Consider the following 17,109-nt stretch of genomic DNA (forward strand, 5'->3'; position numbering starts at 1 on the left):
CCACAGGATGAAAACCCGGAGGCTCCTTGTGCTGATGGAACATTACTTCCTGCTCTGGTTCCTGAGGTTCTCCGTAAGCTACCGCTGAAGAAAGTGTGATAGCTGCCTGCGGAACAAGGTTCTCGCTCAGGACGAAGTGACAGTTTGTCCACCATCCTCTGAGGAGGCGGATCTTTGTTTAGAAGAATCTCTGCTTTGTTTCGTCAAAGAGCGGAGAACCTTGGCATTCCTTGTTCGCTGATGACACAAGTACAAAAACAAGTGATTTAAAAAAAAAAAAACATTCTTCTGCAAAATTGTATCTCACTTCCTGAAAATTGATCTTCTCAGGATGAAACTCTGATTCGTCCGAGCCCGCTGCACGAAATCAGACGTTCAACTCGGAGAAGCGAGAGAACATAAATCCATTTTGATTAAAATGCGGCTTTCAAGGTATTTAAAGGCTTGAAAAATACTTTCATGGTTAATTGGTAAAAATGAATCTCTCTGAGCGTCGCTGCTCTGCTAACCAGAGCTAGTAATGCAGGCATTGCTGTTAACTAGCAAAACAGTTGACTCCTGATCAGCATCTTTGCAAACTAGCAGCACTGCTGAATACAATCGATGTATAGCTTTTATGCTACTCATTATTGGACCTGCTAACTTGCCGCTTACAAAACAGCTACGAGTAAACACCAAATCACCGATGACTGGCTAATCTGCCAACTAGACTGCTAGCATCACTGCTAGAATCACCAGTCCAACTGGGATCAGTGGTAACAACCATCATCCATATTTAGCTGCTTGCTATGCAACAGACTGGTTAGCACCGTTGCTAAATACCATCACTCAATAAAATTTGCCCGGCTAACCATTGATAGGCCACTGATAACTTGCTGCTCTATTAAATTCCTGCTCTATTAATCAGCTGTTCTAGCAGCCCAGCAGCACTGTTCTCTAGATACAATGCTAATTAACTGCTTATCATCCAAGAACTACAAATCCCAGGAGGTGGCCTGTGGACTCTGACGTAACTGTTGACGACAGTGAAGACTGTTCACGAAATCGTCTTCAAAAATGAAGGTCTTTTCTGAATGGTGGTTTGCAGCTCCTGGTTCCTGCAGGTGTTCTGCACTTGTTCTCTACAGGCATCCCAGTGAGCCCAACTGGGAGGTTCTAGACCAGGACAGAACGGGAGGAACACTCAGACGGTTTCGTAAAAATATTTTATGTACCAAATCAAATTTTGTAACAGGAAGCCGAAGACATTCGACCGGACGAGGGCAGGTGGTGGCGGGTGGTCGCCCCCCCAACCCGCAGGTAAACAGATCTTGCCCGCAGGACACATACCTGGGACGTCAATAAATTATAGAACCATAGGAACGAGGCGGTGTCTGGTAGAAGAACCAGGGTCGGGCGTCCTGGACACGCCTCTTTGGAACCGAACACGGAATGTAAACAAAAGTAATTCGTACAAAACATACAAGTTAGGAAAAATAAGTTGTAAAAGAAGAATTAGAACATCGGGACCGTTCCCCATCCAGAACCCTCATCTTAGTCTGCAAGGCCTCGAGCAAAACCGTGTCGTGGTCAATGTTGGCGCCGCTTGGTGGGCGGGGCCTCTGTGCTTCTCGCCAGCCGATGTCCCTTAGTGCAAATAGGCGGCTGGCGGCCGGCAGGGCAGCGAGCTGGAGGAGGTCATTTGTGCAGCGGTGATGGGGCTGTGTTTGGTTTGGCACCTGGGATTGGTCTGGAAAAAAAAACAAAAACCATGAAAACGTGATGGAGGTGAATTTGATTTAAGCTGCGATGCAAAAGCACTGACACACCAGTGGGAGCAGCTTGGGCTCAGTGCCTTGACCAAGGACAATTCAGATTTTCGGATTGCACACAGCAGGAGCTAGGAATCAAACCACCAACCTTCTAAATGGAAGGATGCTCCACAAGCTGTGAAACCCCCTCATTGAGATTAAGACCAAGGAGACAGTTACTGTTTTTTTCAGCATATTTGTGGTTCCCCACTGCTTTCGATGCCATCCGCTGCCATATTTGTAGTTTCCTACTGTTTTAAGTCAACACTTGCTTCATGTTTGTAGTTTCCAACAGTTATACTTCCTATGATCCCATGTGTGTAGTTTCCTACTGTTTTTAGCTGCTATTGTCTCCATGTTTGTCATTTCCTGGTGTTGAATTGCAATTTTTGTAAGTTGCTTTGGATAAAAGCTTCTGCTTAATGACTGTAATGTAATGTAATGTTTTAAGACAATACCTACTCAATGTTTGGTGTTTTTTATTGTTTCAGCTTCTATGTGTTCCATCTTTGTAGTTTCCTGCTATTTCTAGGTGCACTTTGCCTCATATTTGTAGTTTCCTGCAGTAATATTTGCTGTTATTGGCTCCATGTTTGTAGTTTTCTGTTTTTTTAACCGCTATTTGCACCATGTTTTTTTGCTACTGTTTTTAAAAAAACATTGAGTCCTTCTTTGTAGTTTCCTGTTGTTTTTAGACAATAGGTGCTCCATGTTTGTAGTTTCCATGTTTGTGTTTTGTCTTTCCAAGACGAACCTGAGGACTCTGAGCGGTGGAACGGCGGACACCTTCCCCACCGGCTTCGTTCCGCCCGCCGGTTGCATCAGGACCAGCAGGCCCTGTGAGGGCTTCCCGGCGGGGGGCCGGACCGGACTGGCTCCTCGGGCCGGGCTTAGAGGGAGGGGTCTCTGAGGAGGCAGGCGGGACAGTCCCAAGGGCTGTTGCGACACCAGCTGAAGGAGATCGTAAAGAAGAACCAGACAGTGAAGCCAGCTTCCAACGAGGAACTTCTTAGATCTACTGGTCCTACTGAGCATGGATGATGGTTCGCCGCCAACATTGTTTTGCATCACATCTCATTTGATGTCAGCTCAGCGGTTCTTCATGTATGTTGCTGCTTCTTTGGAGATCATCAGGCCTGGAGAACTTGGATAGCAATTGAACTGTTTGTTTTTAAGAATAACTCCATGCCTTAAAACTGAACAGAACTTCTCAGAGAGAGACAGGTTCCCCAGTTAATGCTGGTCCCTGAGCCTGGAACTCATCTGTAGAAGATACTCTACCTTCTGCTCTATTAAAACCACCGCTGCTTTCACACAACCTAGCTTTCAGGAGAGCAAAGTTTCACCCAATCATCAGAAGAGTTGCCCACTGGTCGTCAGACATCTACTGACAGGGTGCCCGAAAACACTCTTTCTAAGATAGATCCTGATCCGGAACAGGCCCGTGGTTGGGGCCCACTATGGAACTCAGATGTTCAAACAACGCAAGGCTTGTTGCTATGCTAATTGCTCAGCTAACCCTAGTTCAAAAAGTCCACTGCCGAAGCCACAAAAGGCACGAGAAGTCTCCTAGACCGGTTCCAGGTTCAGGGTCTGGTTCCTTCAGCTGTTCTTACCAGTGGCGATCGAGTCGGGTTGAGGGGGAGGGGCTTCCTGGGGGGGCCCAGTCTCTGCGGGGTCTGAGGGGAAGTGGACGGGGCCACGGGGGGCTTGCTGGCTGGCAGGGGGGGGCGAGCCACCTTGACCTCACGCAAAGGGGCAGGTCTTAGAGGTCTCACAATGTTGACGGGCTGGGAGCCTCCGGGAGGCGGGCCAGGGCGGAGAGGGAGAGCCTCCTTGGTGGTGTGAGGAACCTTGAAAGTGGAAAGAACACATTTTAATGGCGGAAGACTCCCTGTTCTCTGCGCTGGACTTCATCTTGAAACGCCTGCGGTGTACTCTGCGGTGACTCTGACAAGCGGTTGGACTCGGGACAAGATCATGGTGAACAGGTGTTGTGTTCCTGCATTCGTTTTTTTGATGAAAATTACATTTGTTTGGTAACAGCCTTGTAACAACATATTCTTTGAATTCTTTCACAAAAGAATCCTCCGTTGTTTTTCTTCAAACAAAATATATTATGGTTCCTCTACCCCACCCCCTTCACCTCCCAACGATCACCAAAAACTCACTTCCTTGCGCCCGCCGGCTTTGCTGCCTGGTCCAACCACCTTCAGGTGGAAGGCGGGATTCAGATGGCCGTTCTTCCCTCTGGTGGAGGACACCTCCCCCCTGGGAGGAGAAGAGGAGAAACATCTTAAAGCTGCCCCTCTACATTCATCTGCCCATCCTGGAGGCAACGAGAGAGCGAATGTTTGGAGGTTGCTTCCATCTCTTCTTCCTCATCCTTTACTGTCGTTGCCTGGCAACAGACATATTATAGATAGATGACACTTCAAAGCTATACACACACACACACACATCACAAATCCAAGTCATGACCCCGATTCCTTCAACAGCACCAGGCTAGGGCTTTCAGGTTGGTGGAGCCAAACATGGACACGTCTTCTCACGGTCCATCAAATCACAGGCTTGGTAAGATGTAGCAGACATTGATCCCCAGGAACCTCGCATGACCTGGACCTCCAGGACCTCAACATCAAGAAACCTGGATCTCCAAGACCTAAATTCCCCAGAGTCTGCGCCACCATGATCCCTTCAACCAGAACCTGGACCAACAGGACCAACTGGACTCCTTGGTCCAGGTCCACCTAGACGTGGACCAATAGGACCTGGACCTATAGGAGCTGTGGAACATTCTCCATGGTTCCTCAGCGGACAGCAAATCCAAGAACCAATCATGATTGTGATGTAACGAACATCCGAACATCCTGCAGTTCCTCTGGAATGTTTATTTGGGGGCGGGGCTTAGAGTTTGACAGACAGCTGAGTTAAACCTGAGGAAACCTGTATTGCCTATTGATAAATAGTTAATTAATCCATTCACATGTAATAATACATTCATTTATTTGTTTGTTTTTTTACAAACGGATTCTTCCTTGTTAAACTAATTTATTCATTTGTTCGGGAGGAAACTGGGTGTGAATTATTGATCATTGATGAATAATTAAGAAGATGCTAATGAGCATCTGAAGTCTGAACCAAATGATGGTGACATGATTATGACTACAATTATTACTAAAATTAAGAATTACATGTGATAAAAATATAAAAAGACATAAAGTTAAATATAATTGGTTTGAGTGTTTTAGTTTTGGTTAGTGTAGTTGAGTTTCTTAGTTTTGGCCATTCTTAAGTTCTCCAATTAAGCAGCAAAGACGAGCAGCAGTGGCAGCGTGGCGCAGGAGGTCTTTGGAACCGAACACCCGGCTGTGTCAAAGCCACAAAACAATAATGAAGTCTTATAACTATGTAATAACCACTTCACCCACCCGAATACACGCGATCCTCAAACGTTCTAAGGGTCTGAGAGATCCCGCTCTGAGAGCCAATCCTGTCGCTCAGCGAGAGACTGCGCTCCCACAGAGCATGGGGGGACCAGCGGAAACCCCACAGGTCCGGACGCTTTGAATCCAAGACGGACACGATGATGTCACTTCCTGTTGATGTCAGCTCCCTAGATCTGAGGGAGCCGGTTCCTCGGTTTGTCTCTTGATTTACATAATCAGGGCTGGTTTCTCCGCTTTATGCTAACGAGGCACCGGCAGCGTCAGGTGGGCGTCTGGCTGATGATGAAACGCCGTCGGGTTCCGTCGCCGCCGCCACTGTTCTCAGAACCGGGAACCTGACAGAACATCAGGCTGAACCAGAGAACACCTCCATCTACATGGTTTCTGTCATTCGGATGAACTTTACCCTGTCATCACACCCGCAGCTTCTCAGGACCCGAGGCCGGATCCAGCCAGCTGAACATGGGGCGGTCAACTGTCAATCCCACATTTGGGACATCAACTCACTCATTCACACCAGTGGATACAGTGTGTGTGTGTGTGTGTGTGTGTGTGTGTGTGTGTAATACCCACTTGCAGGCCTTCTTCTTTTGTCTTTCCTGCAGCCACCGGTGGAGGTAGGACGTCTTGATCCGGTAGCAGTAGAATAGCAGGAGAACCGCTGGGAGAATCACCAGGAAGGCAAAGAGGAGCCCAGCCACCAGCCCCCCTTGACCTGTGCACACACACACACACACACACACACACACACACACACGCACAAGCACACTTGTCAATCAACCAGGATTGCGAGTATTTTTACTATCAAAGACAACAGCAAGCCATGACAAGGTAGCAAGGTTATTGCAAAGTCCAAACAAAACCTTAAGGTGTAATTTGCTTTTAAAGTGACAGCATTAAAATGAGACCAATGTGTGTGTGTATGCGTGTTGGTGTGCGTGCGGAGGGGCTCAGAGCCCAGCGTATGTGTGTGTACTCACTGTCGTCGTGCACGGGTCCACTGTCCACGCTCCCCCCCAGCCCCTTCCTCTGGCAGAAGGGTGGCGCCCAGCCCGGGTTGCAGTGACAGTTGCTGTTGCTGTTACACACCTGCAGACGGGAAACGAAATCTGATTGGCCGCCTGCTCCAAACACCTGTACTGACTCCAGGTGGAATTGTGACAACATCATCCATTCATTCATTGATTCATTCTCTCAAGTCAGTGCCTGGGGGTTTCTGCTCACAGGGTTAGGCGGAGCCAATCACAGCTGACTATGAGGTAGGAGGCGGGGCTTAACCGGCTGTCAATCCCGGGGCTGCACATGCGTCCAACCATCTCACTCACACCTGAGGTGTGGACAATGAACCAATGACAAGAGAACCCGGAGGGAACCTCGGAGGGAGAACCTGGAAGCTCCACAGAGAGAACCGCCAACTAGAACGTAGAACCCTGCATCACCACGCAACCTCTACAGAAGGTTGAAGGACACATTAACTGAAGAACCCTCTGCTTTCCAGGAGAACGTAGATCCAGCTTTAAGGTTCTGCGAGGACCATGCCAGATGAAGGTAATTCATTAAAGTGTAAATGGGTTTCAAAGTGTCCCGGTTGTCATGGTGACAACGGCGCCAGAACATCAAAGATACCATGTTAATTCAATTAGTGTGTGCCTTTGTGTGTGTCTGTGTGTGTGTGTGAGTGTGTGTGTGTAAATATATATATTTAAAATATGAAATTATACGTATCATTTATCATTCTATTAATAATTTATAATTCTATTTATATATTTCAGCAGAAGCTTGGAAATGTTCTTGAATTTGCAAAAAATTCTGGAAAATATTTTTATTTACTTTGTACGTCCATCCATTAAATTGCCATGCATTATCATGAGACATTTCACAAAGAGCAGACAATGGAACAGATGAATGAAAATAAATACATTGACAGGCGAAAAAAAAAATCAATGAATAATTAAATGAATAAATAAATATTTTTCTGTATAGCTCTGAAGTACTTTCTGAATATTCTAAGCTGCTAATCATTAAAATCCCTCGCTATTGATGTCAATACTATAGTGAGATGCTAACATGCTATGGTGCTAATATGCTAATTAGCATATTAACAGTGCCTGTAAGTTGGTTGGAGAGAAACAAAGTGGAACTAAGGAGATCATTTCATGGTCTCCATAAGGGGTGTGGTGATGTGTGGTGGGGAGGGGGGGCATGACCCTCTCCCCACCCCCACGACACACACACTCACACACACACACTTCCCCGCCCCATCGGAAGGAGGTTAATTTTGTTACATCGCTAGCAGAGCCTCATTCTTTTCAGAAGGAACCGGAGGAACCCGAGGATCCCGAGGAACCCGAGGAATCTAGGTCAGAATCGAGGGCTTGTTTACTCATTAAGAGACAGGAAGTGGAACATCTCCATTCGACGGAACCCAAAAACAACAACAGTATCTGCTGTGTTTGGGCATCGGCGGAGCCGCAGACCCTACAATCAGAGGGTTGAGGGTTTGATTCCCAGCTCCCCCCCATCTGCAGGCCCAAGTGTCCTTCAGCAACATGACGAACCCGCTGTTGCCCCTGCGTGCATCTTGTATGGAAGCTCTGTTCCATTTGTGTGTATGTGTGTGTGTGTGTGAATGTGTGTGTGGACATACCCCGTTGCCGTGGCAGCGAGCGATACAGGCCTCCAGCTCCGAAAAAGACGCATTCTGGCACCGGCGGTCTCTGCACACCTGTGACGAAAACACATTGTGATTATACACACACACACTAACACACACACTGCCCTTGAGCGTCCGTGTCCTTCAGGAGATCAGCTCAGGTGTTTTGCGGAGACTGTTTGTGGACCTTCTCTCGCAGAACAACAACAGGGATGCAACCCGGGCAGTCACCGGTCGAGAAGCAGCTTCAACAGGGTCAGACAGCGTCACACTACAGCGCTTGTCCATCACAGGTCAGCTGTCAATCACAGGTCAGCTGTCAATCAAGGGTCAGCTGTCAATCAAGGGTCAGGTGTCAATCACAAGGACGAGAGCAGACACAAAGTGTGTGACTCGGCGGCCATTGCCGACTGAGAGCAGCCTACAGGAAGCTCTGTGTGGACGAAGCTCTAAGTTCCGCGGCGGTGGAACGTTCTCCGGTGGGTTCTGGGAACAGAATACAGCTCAGGAACAAGAGAACAGATTACCGCCCGTCGCCCTTGGCAACACTGTCACATGATGCTGATTGGACAGGATTAGGCCCCGGGATTACCGCGGTGACTAACCTTCATTAGCATCCCTGTTCCTTTCAAAATAAATACCAGCTCATGTTTCCGCCTACAAGCTTAGCTTTTATTGTGAAACAGGAAGTCTTGTTTTGTTCCAGTGAACAATAAGACTTCCGCTTCCTACGCAGCATAACAGTTCTCCAGGGCCTCTGGGTAGAGCACTGGTGAAACATCTGATTAATGTGTTCTCCGACAAGACGCCGGGACCTAAATGTCTTCCCTCTACTGCTCATAAGCATGTTCCTGTTCAGGTCCAGATGATCAGAACCTTGTAATCAGAACTTTGGATAAAGACCTTCTGCTAACACGTCAGGAACCTGCAGCCATATGACTTCCTTATAATGGATTGAGACGTGTTGAATCTTATTAAAATGTAATTAGAAGATCAGGGCGTGGAGGTGAAACCCTCACTCAGTGTGACAGGTTTCCATGGTTCCACAGAGGGTTCTGTCTGTCAACAGGAGAACAAACAGGTACGCTACATAGCAGCTAACATGGCTCCCTTGCTGGCGTTCCATGAGGCTCCAGGTCCCACAAATCAATGATCAATGGACAGGATTATAATCCCAACCCAGAGCTACAGCTGTTCACCTGGTCCTGTGATCCAAACCACATGATGAAGGGGGAGCATTTTTGATCCTGGTGACGCCACTGACTCCATCTAAGCACTGAATGGTTCTTTGGCTCCACCCCCAAAAGTCAGGAGCACTACCGGACAAAGGTTGGGACGTCTGGGACATGAACCCGGTCCAGTTCCACCAGACGATCGAAGCCTGCTCCCATCCCCCTCCCAGGGTTCTGCGGGGTCACGTGACCTACCTTGCCATCGCCACACTTGGTCCCTGTCGTGACGAGGCCCGGGTCGGGCAGGTCCCCCTGGCCGTCCTGGGTGCTGTAGACATAGGTTCCCCGGCACTTGACCTCGACGCCGTTGGTCTTGATGATAGTGTCTATGGAGACAGCATTGGTGCCTTTGGGCTTCTTGGCGGCACTGAGGCACTGGATCTTCCCACACTTGGCATCTCTGCAAGAGAAGAACCGCACACACACCAACATCATGCCTTGGGGCTTTTATTTTGTCAGAGCTACTCCTCATCTCTGACCTCCTAAGACCTCAGACAAGGACCTCCACTTTTAAGTTCTTTACACCTGTAAGTAATAGGTCCTGGCACTGTGAAGGACCTGATGCAGTACTCTGACTACGTCAAATACTTCTAGGTTTGTTAAATGGTTCTATACATCTGACAGACAGGAGGTCTGAACATCTGGAGAAATTGTCATCTGGAAGGAGACTCAAGTACTCAATAGAAGTTTTGATGAAGAGATTCATAAATATATACAATAACTCAATAACATATATGAATATATAGGTAGAAAAAAGTAAATAAATATTTGGTCTTGTTTGGACAAAAGATGTCTACTCTCTCTGGCTCAAAATACATTTAGAGGTACTCACCATAAACTAATAACTCCTGAAATAAAACTGAAATCAAAAATAAATAAGTAATAAATGAAAAGTGATAGAAAACTGTGTCTAAAATAAATAGCTAAATTAAGTTCCCAAAGTAACAAGAAAAATAACAAGAGATTAGTTTTAAATCAGAATTAAATCAACTTTATTTTTCCATGGAGAGAAAAATTACCAAAATAAGCAAAATTAATGAAAAACTACAGGATGAAAAACCTCAGTTCTCAAACAAATTCTTTTTTTGTTAAATTAAAAGAACTTCACTGAAAGCTAAATAACTGAAGTGAGCTCCCAAATTAACAAGAACAATAACAAGAATTAATCTTTAATTTAATGTTAAATCAGAACTAAATTACCTTAATTTTCCCATGGAGAGGAAAAAAAAAAGACTGAAATTCAATCGAAATGACAAATTACAAGTCAAAAATCTTCTTAAATTAAATCTTTAAATCTCTGAAAAATCAAAATTTCCTGAAAAATTTCAGAAAATGACCTAATATTTGGCCGGAAATGAAGTAAACCTTCTTCCAAATGGAGGAGAAGGAGACCATCTACACATTAGCAGTCAAACAAATAGGAAGGGATGTGATGGAACAGGAAGTGAAGTAAGCCTACCTCTTCTCACAGCCGACGTACTTCCCCTGCTCGTCCTTCCCACAGTTCCCAAAAGCGTTTCCTGCCGCGTTGACGTCCTCAAAGCAGGCATCATGGGCCGGGCGGGCCCCTGCACACATGCACACATGCACACACACACACACACACACACACACACACAAAAGCTTAAAATGTCTTTTAAGGTCCTGGAAGCAACAAGGTCAGAAGGTCAGATGTGGCAGCTACTGTCACTGTGCATGTGTGTGTGTGTGTGTGTGTGTGTGTGTGTGTGTGTGTGTGTGTGTGTGTGTGCGAGCACTCACCGTAGCCCCACAGCTGCACACACTGCTGAGTGTGTGTGAGACACATGCCATTATAACAGTAGGCCCGGCCATCCTGGCAGGAGGTCCCGTCCAGCAGGTAGACGTTGGGGGGACATAAGGCCGACGCGCCCGTGCAGAACTCGGGAAGGTCACATGTCCCGGCAGGACCACGGCACATAGTACCAGCCTGCTTCAGCTGGACACACACACATTGATTGATTGATCAGTATTGATCCCCTCCAGGGCGGGAGGTGGAACTAGAACCAGTGTCAGAGGGAACATAGAGGAAAGTGTCAGGGTGTTCTCTCATCTGTCAGCATCTGACCAGAGGAGGGGTGGGTGGAGTGTGCACATGCACATGCCAGTGTGCGCATGTGTACACGTGCATATGTCTATATAGTATGTATATATGCTTGTGTGTGTGTGTATGTGTGTGCGCCTGTACCTTGCAGCCCTCACAGCACACTCCGTGGGCACACTGAGCCTCCGCCTTCAGGGTACAGTTGTTGGCGTTGCAGCAGTCGTTGTTACATTCCTGGCGAGCACACACACACACACACACACACACACACACACACACACACACAGGTCAGGGTGAGAAACATGCACTTAGCCATAACCATATATTAGCGTTCTACAAGGATTGTCCCTGTACTGCCATTCCCCACTACACAAGATAAAGAACAGTGACTGCAGTACTCAGAAGTACTCTGACAGCAGTACTCAGAAGTCATCCATCTCCAGAAAAACACTGGTTTTTCCAGAACCAAGTTGATTTTCTAAAAATCACCATATATGGGCGTTCCATTTCTTCTTCCTGAAGGTGCTGCTTCTCAATTACTAACTGTGTACTTTACAGTACTGCTAGAATTAATGAAGTATTCTCATGGAAATACTTGTTTTCTTGCGTGTTTAACAAAGAAATCATTTCAGGTATTAAATATATTTCCTGGTACTTCCTTCCTACACTATTGAAGTACCTTCACAACCTTTGTTCAAGTACTTTGCTGATGTTGTTAATGTACTTTGACTTTTGAAAATACAAGAGCATGTCACTCTGAAGGCCATCTATTATTGTGGGTTCTCCTCATGTTCTCCAGGTTCATTGAATACCAGCTTGTAGGTGTGAATAAGAGGGTGAATGGTCGGATGATTCACAGCTGACCCGCCCAGGTTAAGCCCCACATGCCGCCCAGTGTTAACTGTTATAGTCCCCGCCCTCTCACTGTTAGTTTATTTATTTTGGAAACAAACTGCTTCATGACTTTGAACGTCTACCTTCCAAAACCAGTCAGGAGAACCAAAACCTATGGTGTGTTTGTGTGTGTGTGTGTGTGTGTGTTTGTGTGTGTGTGTTAACTCTAGATGCATTAAACTGACATATCTTTAATGGCAAGACTGAACTGATCAACTGATGTAAAGGACCAGTTGCTGATCAATAGCTGATCAGTATCCGATAAATTCCACTGTCCAGGAGGATCCGGTAAGTCTCAGGAGACACACTGATGTTGGTGAGCAGAAAAATATCTATATAAATATATATATTCAAATATAAATATATAAACTTCACCAACAGCAGCTCCTGTTGCCGTGGCGACCTGAGAGCAGCCCTGGCTTGGCAGCAAACAAATGTGGGAGTAGAGGAGAAGAAGAAGAGAAGAAGCGGAAGAGAAGAAGAAGAAGAAAAACTAATTACATTGAGAGGGGATTACTGGTGGAGATGACAGCCGTGTGTTCGTGTGCGTGTGTGTGTGCGTATGTGTGTGTGTGCGTGCGTGCGTGTGTGTGTGTGTGTGTGTGTTCTGGCAGAAAAACGTAGATCAGGTTTAAATCATTTATAAAGAGGCCTTGCAAGTAATAGAGATGATGGCAGGGCAGGAGCAGCTCCGGGAACCTTTCCTTACACCTCATCCTTTGCAATGTGGTCACAGACATTGCTGTTGCAGGTGGGGCAGCCTGCTGAGGACACCATTCTGAGTCCACCTCTACCACCAGGTGATGTTTGAGACCTTGGTGTGGTCCCTCACCCTGCTGGTGGGACCAGCCACAGCTGAAGAGACCTGTGAGAGCTCCTCTAAGACAGCGGAGCTGAGGAAGGCGAGGTCCTTCACAACCTCCAGAGTGTTGTCTCCACCTGGAGGAATCAGGTATGGTGGTCTTTGCTAGCAAGAGCACCTTTGTCAGCAACTGGAGACATCAGCATGGAGAACCTGGAGACTCCACTAGAGCCGAATCAAGAGCCTTCTGCCCTGTTCCCCTTAGGAGTCAGAACCCCTCGTCCATTCATCCCCTTAGATACCCCGATGCCTCCGCGTTCAAAAATGGCTGCCCAAATGTACAGTGTTCCTGTAGAACAAGAACAACAGTCGACGATCCTTCACCTGGGGTTCCCCGCAGTCGCACTCCTCGCCCTCCTCCACAAAGCCGTTGCCGCACCTCCTGCCCCCGACCAGATCCTTCATGTCAGGGAGGTTGTAGAGACACATGCCGCCCCCCTTCTGGAAGTAGCTGTCCAGGTCCCGTCGGCTGCAGTGGCTGAAGACCCTTGGAAACGGCTTCCTGGGAGGACAATGTTCCAACAAAAACACGCCGTCATCAGGATGACCAGCACTGAACGCTACTTGCTCTGAAGATCCAATATCTCCAGCATCAGAGCCCATGTGGGTTCCACACACTTCTGGACCAAGTCTCAGATTTGGAGGAACACCGATCACACATCCGATAATCAATCAATTTGGAAAGTGGCTGCCATAGGACACATTTCTGCTACATTGTAGTATGATAGCATGCATTCATAGTACATTATAGTAGACTAGTAAGCATTTATAGCTCATTATAGTAGCACAGTAAACATTTATAGTAAAGTATAGAACAATAGTACAAATTTGGAGGTAATTCGAGGTTACTGGAAGTAAAAAGTGAGATCCAATGATCCCAGCGAATGAGTACTTGTAGTAAAAGCGAACAGGAAGTAGGATTCTCACCCAGTGGCAGCAGCCATGACGCAGCCGCCCTCCTCAGTGGTCGCCTCCACGCAGCAGCCGTCGTGGTCGTGGCTCATCCCGAAGTTGTGGCCGATTTCGTGGGCCATGGTGGCGGCCGCCCCGATGGGCATCTCAGAGTGGTCCTGTAGGGGGCGCCAGCGTGACACCAGTTACCATCCTGCCGGGAACCAAGTCCGAACCAGAGACATACTCTGAACGCTTTCCTTACCTTCACCCTACCCCGAACCCGAACCTAATCCTGACCATACTTGAAACACTACCATTGCGTTGAGCCCTGCTTGGAACCCAATCCTCACCTGAACCCGCCCGAGTGGAGTTCATATCAAAAGTTAGTGACAGAACTCAAAGATTCTGGACTCTGAGTCACAAAACCGTGGATCTGACTGTTGACAAAAAAACCAATGCAGAACGAGGGAGCTAAATCAAGCACTATGACAGGAGTGATAAATAAAGTTCTACCTCCAAAGGCTCTGGAGTCAGACAGAACAAAAGAACCCGGAGAGTGGAGTTTTTAGCTCCTCTTTGATCGCTGAGACCTGTCAGTCATCTCCACGTTCTGCTGCTACATTATTCATGCAGCTGGTTGAGGCAGAGCGTCTCAGTCGCTGGAACGTTCTAGCCTTCTGTGGTGAGAGGAACCACAGGGGAACCGGGAGCTGTCACTCTCAGAACACGTCAACACACCAAGTGGACGAGAACACGGCCAACGTGGGATCATCTTCAGGTTCTTCCCTTTCACACTCTGTGAACCTCATCTCATGCCTCAGGGTATGTTCCAGAAAATAAAACCGGTTCTATGTTCTCCTCTTCTTCTGTGAGGAAAGGAACCTCTGGATTAGCAGACCTCTGCCAATCATCTCAGTGACTGCAGTAACATCGGCAAGGCGTTAGTTCAACACCGACACGCATCACAAGCCCTGTAATTCTGGAAATCAAGTTAAATACGTTTCATCACAATCAACCTGACAACGAGCTAACGGTGGCTAAATGCTAATATGCACACACTTCCATACAGCCATACAAAGGTTATATATTTGTGTGTGTCTGAACGTATATGTGAGTGTCTATGTATGTTTGTGTGTCTAGTCTAGTGTGTGAATGTGCATGTGTGTGTGTGTGTGGGGGGGGGGGGGGTCAGCCTATTCGAAAATAATCGATTCCGGTAAAGGGACCAAGCAGACCTTTTAGATTGCTGCATCCACTGCTTTATGTGCTACATCATTCGACCATAACTGAAGGTCCCTATGAAGAACCCTCCATCTTCTGGTGAAGGTTGACAGACAATATTCCTGGACTCTAGAGGAGGAACCTAAGGATCAGCTTTCTTCAAGAGCATGCAGCTGTCAATCAATCCATCACCTAACAGTCTCTGTTCTCATTTTAGTCACATCGTTAGAACCTAAGATGTTCTTGAACCCTCAGATGAAGGTCGGTGTGGTCCTAATCCCCACATATAAAGACCACATAGATTATCCGCTCTTCTCTGCAGGACTCCAGAACGAAAAACATTTGCAGACATTCACAAAATTAGCCAATCAATGAATGATCACCATAATTACTAGCAAGAGGCCAACCTTCAACCCAAGCTCTGCACATCAACACTAACAATGGAGGGAATAATTGGGAGGACAATGGGGGAACAATGGAGGGAACAATGAAGGAAACAAGGGAGAGAACCAATAGAAGGATCAATGGAGGGAACAATGGGGTGGATTTGGAGGAAACAATGGAGAGAACAATGAAGGAAACAAGGGAGGGAACAATGGGGGGAATAATTGGGAGGAAAATTGGGAACTACTGGGGAAAAAATGGAGGAAACATGGGAGGGAACAAAGGAGGGAGTCAATTAGAAGAAAATTGGGGAACTACTGGGGGAACAATGAAGGGAACAATGGCAAAAATAATGGAGGGAATGATGAATGGAACAATAAAAGGAATAGTTGGGAGGACAATGGGGGAATAGCTGAGGGAAACAATGGAGGGAACAATGGAGGGAACAATGGAGAACAACGATCGGGCAGTTCCGACATACCACATTGATGCCTCCTGAGTTCTCCAGACTGCACATGCCTTCCAGCGGCGCCATACCAATTATGGTCCCGTTGAAAATGACACCCCTGTAACACACACACAAACACACACAGACCCTGTTTACTTCTTGTTTCTGAGGTGGATGCACATTGATTTCAGTTGATAGAGCAGACATGATCGTTTCTGCGGTTTAAACCCAGTGTATGTTCCTCAGGCTGTTGTCATGTACCATGCAACCATGCCCCCCCCTCCACCCACCCCCGCCACCACATCCCCTCACATCCATACCCCAACACACCACACAAAAGCATACACACACAGCCAAATGGGCTTCTGTGGTGTCAAAGCTAATAACAAGCCAACGGGGGCCACCAATTTACTCATGCTAAATTATGCTAATGCATAAATGTGTGTTTGTGTGTGTGTGTGTGTGTGTGTGTGTGTATAACTAAAGCCCCCCCCCTCGCCACCTCATAGCGCCTGATTGAACGAACCATCTTTTGCTTAATTAAATCCCCGTCTCACTAATCTTTTGTCAACATATACAGTAACAAGGGTGGGGGTTCTCATCCCCCAAAGGCCAAACTGTTTATGTCATTAGAGCCAAATTAAAGGTTCCTAGGGAGGGAGGGGGGGTGTCATTAACAGAGGGAGGGGGGACAGAACAAACAACAAACAGCGAGATGAAGAACTGGGGACCGAGCTAGAAAGATAGAACGGCAGAGCATTGTCGGGGGAACAGATATTACCCACTCAGCTTTCTCTCAGAGCAACTGCTCAGATCAAACTGTGTCTGGATGTCCTTTATCTACACTGGTTTCTCACAAAGATCGTCCAATCCTGACACGAGACCTTGACACGGAACCTTGGCCTCATTTCCTTCCCCGCCTACCGACTGCGCGTCCCTCAGTACTTGTTCTCCTGCCCGGGATCGACCAGGGGCTCCCCATGAGTCCTTCTGTGTCCTGACTTGTTAGAGCAGGTCAAGCTGACAGTGTAACACTGTGGGTAAGGCTAACAGCATAAGTCAAGCTAACGGCACAAGCCTCACAGTTCTTCTGGAACCTTCAATTGAAGGTCTACACCGGGTTTGAAGTACATTCCAGGTAAAGTGCTTCAAAGCAGAAGTTCTGAACCACCTTGACTTTCAACTTGAATGGACTGGATGAATGTTTCTCTCAAACCAGC

General features: G+C 47.1%; 1 protein-coding gene across 1 annotated transcript in view; it reads right to left on the minus strand.

Moving 5' to 3' along the window:
- Positions 1–1,191: 1,191 nt before the first annotated feature.
- adam19a (ADAM metallopeptidase domain 19a) overlaps positions 1,192–17,109 on the minus strand; it is a 39,580-nt gene continuing 23,662 nt past the window's right edge. Inside the window, exons 10-23 of the mRNA XM_086166343.1 lie at positions 15,923–16,007; positions 13,870–14,012; positions 13,267–13,444; positions 11,331–11,420; positions 10,886–11,081; positions 10,584–10,692; positions 9,320–9,524; positions 7,887–7,964; positions 6,220–6,328; positions 5,813–5,954; positions 3,962–4,061; positions 3,407–3,643; positions 2,545–2,741; positions 1,192–1,729 (exon numbers count right to left, since the gene is read on the minus strand). Coding sequence (XP_086022469.1) covers positions 1,678–1,729; positions 2,545–2,741; positions 3,407–3,643; positions 3,962–4,061; positions 5,813–5,954; positions 6,220–6,328; positions 7,887–7,964; positions 9,320–9,524; positions 10,584–10,692; positions 10,886–11,081; positions 11,331–11,420; positions 13,267–13,444; positions 13,870–14,012; positions 15,923–16,007 — 1,921 coding nt within the window. The 3' untranslated portion in view covers positions 1,192–1,677. The remainder of the gene's footprint in view (positions 1,730–2,544; positions 2,742–3,406; positions 3,644–3,961; positions 4,062–5,812; positions 5,955–6,219; positions 6,329–7,886; positions 7,965–9,319; positions 9,525–10,583; positions 10,693–10,885; positions 11,082–11,330; positions 11,421–13,266; positions 13,445–13,869; positions 14,013–15,922; positions 16,008–17,109) is intronic.

The sequence above is a fragment of the Fistularia commersonii genome, chromosome 19 (genome assembly GCF_037954325.1).
Source record: "Fistularia commersonii isolate RoL2024-O1a breed Wild chromosome 19, RoL_Fcom_v1.0, whole genome shotgun sequence".
NCBI lineage: Eukaryota > Metazoa > Chordata > Actinopteri > Syngnathiformes > Fistulariidae > Fistularia > Fistularia commersonii.